Here is a 3,867-nt window from a genome sequence, read left to right as displayed (position 1 = left end):
ACTTATGGAACCAAGGAATCTGTTTCGTTATGTGCTGATTGGAGCCATGGGATGGCGCTGACCAGCTGTCTCCTGTGTTTACAAACATCTTTAACACTTCCCTGGAGACATGCCATGTGCCAGCTTGTCTCAAGTCCTCCACCATCATCCCTGTGCCCAAAAAACCAAGGCCAACAGGACTTAATGACTACAGACCCGTCGCCCTGACCTCTGTGGTCATGAAGTCTTTTGAGCGCCTTGTGCTGGCACACCTCAAATCCATCACAGACCCCTTCCTGGACCCACTGCAGTTTGCCTACAGAGCCAACAGGTCGGTGGATGATGCCGTTAACATGGCCCTCCACTTCACCCTACAGCATCTGGACTGCCCAGCATCCTACGCCAGGATCCTGCTTGTGGACTTCAGCTCTGCCTTCAACACCATCATCCCCACCCTGCTCCAGGACAAGCTCTCCCAGCTGAACGTGCCCGACTCCACCTGCAGGTGGATCACAGGCTTCCTGTCTGACAGGAAGCAGTGCGTTAAGCTGGGAACGCAAGTCTCTGACTCCCGGTCCATCAGCACCGGATCTCCTCAGGGCTGCATCCTTTCTCCTCTGCTCTTCTCCCTGTACGCCAACAGCTGCACCTCCAGTCATTTGCAGTCAAGCTCCTGAAGTTTGGGGACGACACCACCCTCATTGGGCTCATCTCTCGTGGACACAAATCTTATTATAGATGGGAAGCGGACAACCTGGTGCAGCTAGGACAACCTAGAGCTCAATGCACTCAAGACAGCGGAGATGGTTGTGGACTTCAGGAAGAACACAGCCCCACTCACCCCTATCACCCTGTGTGACTCCCCAGTCAACACGAGTCATTCCGCTTCCTGGGCACTATCCTCTCCCAGGACCTCAAGTGGGAACTGAACATTAGCTCCCTCACCAAGAAAGCACAAGAGAGGATGTACTTCCTGTGTCAGCTGAAGAAATTCAACCTGCCAAAGACTATGATTGTGCACTTCTACATAGCAATCGTTGAGTCCATCCTCACCACCTCCATCACCATTCGGTATGCTGCTGCCACAGGTAAGGACAAGAGCAGGCTGCAGCTTAGCAGCCGCACTGCGGAGAAGGTGATTGCAGCCAATCTACCTTCCCTCGGACCTGCACGCCTCGAGGACCCTGAGGCGAGCGAGGAAGATTGTGGCTGACTCCTCCCACCCTGGACACTCCCTGTTTCAGTCACTGGCCTCTGGCAGAAGGCTACGGTCCATCAGGACCATTGGTCTGCCATGATCTTCTTACAATAAGGCCTTTGTAAGATCTTTCCTTAACCCCAGTGATTGTCTTCCAATACCTCTACTTATTGGTACTTTATTTTGACAAGCATTTTTGCTTTGTGCCACGGGGTACCATTGACCTGGTATTCCCATCCAATAAAACCCAATGCAGGCCCTCTTACTCGTTCGTCATCAGCCTTCTCACCATTCTCAGGACTTGTAGTTTGAAAACCCTGTCCTTCTGCGAGCAACCCAACCCATGGCTTTTCATCTTTAAAACCCTTGTAGGGCTTCTCCCTACCACCTTACCAAACAAGCATTAAAATCAGGTACCGGCGGAGGGGAAACATTTTATAACGGACCAATTGCTCTGTAATGACTAAGTTAGAGAATCAAATGGTTAGGTCATGAGTGCTAAACCATGGTCCTCAGGGCCCCCCTGTCCTGCACATTTTAGACTTTCCTTGCTCAGGGTTGCTAACCCTAGGTTGGAATGCAGAAGAAAATCAACAGGAACCACATTTAAAAAAGGACCAGGAGCCCTTGTCATCGTTGTTACCTGTTGGGATGTCCTGAAACTATGAACGCCAACGCAGGTAAGTAACACACAAGGTAAGTGATGAACAAGAAGTAACATACAAATAGGACAAGGTTCATATATTTATATTTATTAGACACTAACATGGCACTACGAGACAATCAGGAGCAGCACAGCCTCCATAGGCTCCCTGCAGACTGGACACTGCTTGTTGCCCCTCTGCAGCTTGCGAGCGCATCGATAGCAGGAAATGAGGTGGATGGTGGCCCCGTGCACGATGCATCCGTTCTTGGGACGGCTCTGACACATGAAGCAAGGGTCCAGTAAGCTGGCGGGTAGGTCGGCCTGCAGACACACACACACACCCACACCCACACCCACACCCACACATATTGATATGCAGATTTTCTATACGTAACACACATTCTCCAAAGTGACTTACAAACTGTGTACCGAGATGTCAACATGTATCCATGGATGCAAGGCTCTGGGGTTAAAAGGTCAGGACTCACAGTGGTGCCGTGGACGCACCCTTCCTCCTCTTCCTCTTTGGCCGAACCTGGCCCCCTTCCTCTCCAATGACCGGTGGATTCCCCTCCTTTGTTGAGAAGAAAGTAGTTGATGTTAGCAGTCAGTTCCCTGAACCCATTTTTCCTACTCACAATCCCTCCTCTAGGACTGACCACTACATGTCTAAACTCTTTCTCTCCTCTGTCCGAGATCTCTGACCTCATGACCTCATCCTTTCTCATCGCCCCACCTCCTGTCAGTCACTATTCCCTCCAGTCTGCCAGAGCTGCTTCAAGGTCATCCGTGACCATTTTGCTGTACCTATCTGCAGCATTCGACACGGTCAACCACCAGATCCTGCTCGATACACTTTCTGAGATGGGCATCTCTGGCACTGCATTCCAGTGAATCTCATCCTATACCGCTTACCTGGGTTTAACACAGGAACAAGATTTTGGCTCAGCCTGGAGAGGAAACGTCTTGGACACACACACACACACACACACACACACACACACACACACACACACACACACACCTGGGGTTACAACACTGATGCTAGCTGTCTGCCACGTGGTCTACACACATTTCAAAATAAATAACACACACTTCCATTAGGGCATTAGGCAACTGCTTCCTCTCCATGGAAATCCCTTGAAACGTGTGCGTGCGTGTGTGTGTGTGTGTGTGTGTACGTCTGTGTGTTAGTGTGAGAGCAATGTGTGTTCCTTACAGTGGCTCCTTCACAGAGAACGTGTCGATCCCCAGCACGGCCCCCAGAGGATCACCGCCTAAGTTGACAATGTGCTGCTGCTTCTGGTCGTACAGCTTTTTCTGAAAGATGTACTGGCCCAGGTAGAAGATCACCTGCGGGGACATACACGGTCAGAGCCGGCCAGAACCCTGTTGCCCTAAACCAGTGGTTCTCAACCCTGGTCCTCGGGACCCCCTGCCCTGCATGTTTTAGATATATTTTCCTGCTCCAACACACCTGATTCAAATAAATGGGCCTGATAACGAGCCATTAATTTGAATCGGGGGTTAGGGTTAGGGTTGGGGTTGGGGTTGGGGTTGGGGTTGGGGTTGGGGTTGGGGTTAGGGTTAGGGTTAGGTTTGGGTTAGGGTAGGGTTAAAAGAAAAACTGGATGGTCTTAAAGAGCACGGGCCTATTATTACTGTGTTGTTAAGCTAATTGAAATTGAAATGAAAAGGGTAGGAATGCAAATGGATGTGTTGTAGAATCATGTTTGTTTTTTTTAAAACAGGTGCTGTGTGGCGCTGAATGAGTGGATGGTGTTGTGGATTTGAGGATCAAGGTAAGTGTTGTTGAAATTACTTTTTTAATGTGTCGATCTATGTGTGTGCAGGTAAATATGTGTGGGTGTATTTTACAGGTGCTGTGTGGCGATGAATCAGTGGATGGTGCTGAAGATGGAGATCAGGGTGAGTGTTGTTGCACTGTTTTCTAGTGTGTCAGTCTATGTGTCTATGTAAAGCTGTATGTGAATAAGTAAAAAGGTAAACTATGTGTGTGTGTTTATTTGGGCCTCTGTGTGAG

At 49.6% G+C, this 3,867-nt stretch overlaps 1 protein-coding gene across 1 annotated transcript; it reads right to left on the bottom strand.

Moving 5' to 3' along the window:
• Positions 1-1,608: 1,608 nt before the first annotated feature.
• Positions 1,609-3,215, bottom strand: LOC124466361 (E3 ubiquitin-protein ligase Mdm2-like). The gene is made up of 4 exons (XM_047018185.1): positions 3,043-3,215; positions 2,739-2,788; positions 2,312-2,397; positions 1,609-2,144 (listed from the first exon to the last, which is right to left on the bottom strand). The coding sequence occupies exons 1-4, from the start codon at positions 3,186-3,188 to the stop codon at positions 1,950-1,952; spliced, it is 477 nt and encodes a 158-aa protein (XP_046874141.1). The 5' UTR covers positions 3,189-3,215; the 3' UTR covers positions 1,609-1,949.
• Between the last annotated feature and the right edge of the window lie 652 nt (positions 3,216-3,867).

This window comes from Hypomesus transpacificus, unplaced genomic scaffold, assembly GCF_021917145.1.
Source record: "Hypomesus transpacificus isolate Combined female unplaced genomic scaffold, fHypTra1 scaffold_96, whole genome shotgun sequence".
Taxonomy (NCBI): Eukaryota; Metazoa; Chordata; class Actinopteri; order Osmeriformes; family Osmeridae; genus Hypomesus; species Hypomesus transpacificus.
This window is presented reverse-complemented; position numbering and strand designations above follow the sequence as displayed.

Excerpts from the sequence above, each read along its gene's own strand:
- LOC124466361 (XM_047018185.1), bottom strand. The coding sequence starts at position 3,188 with ATGTCCCCGCAGGTGATCTTCTACCTGGGCCAGTACATCTTTCAGAAA. Across the intron at positions 2,789-3,042 it reads TTCTCTGTGAAGGAGCCACT|ACGTTTCCTCTCCAGGCTGA; the intron begins GTAAGGAACACA and ends TGTGTGTCCAAG. Across the intron at positions 2,145-2,311 it reads GGTGCGTCCACGGCACCACT|GCCGACCTACCCGCCAGCTT; the intron begins GTGAGTCCTGAC and ends GTGTGTCTGCAG.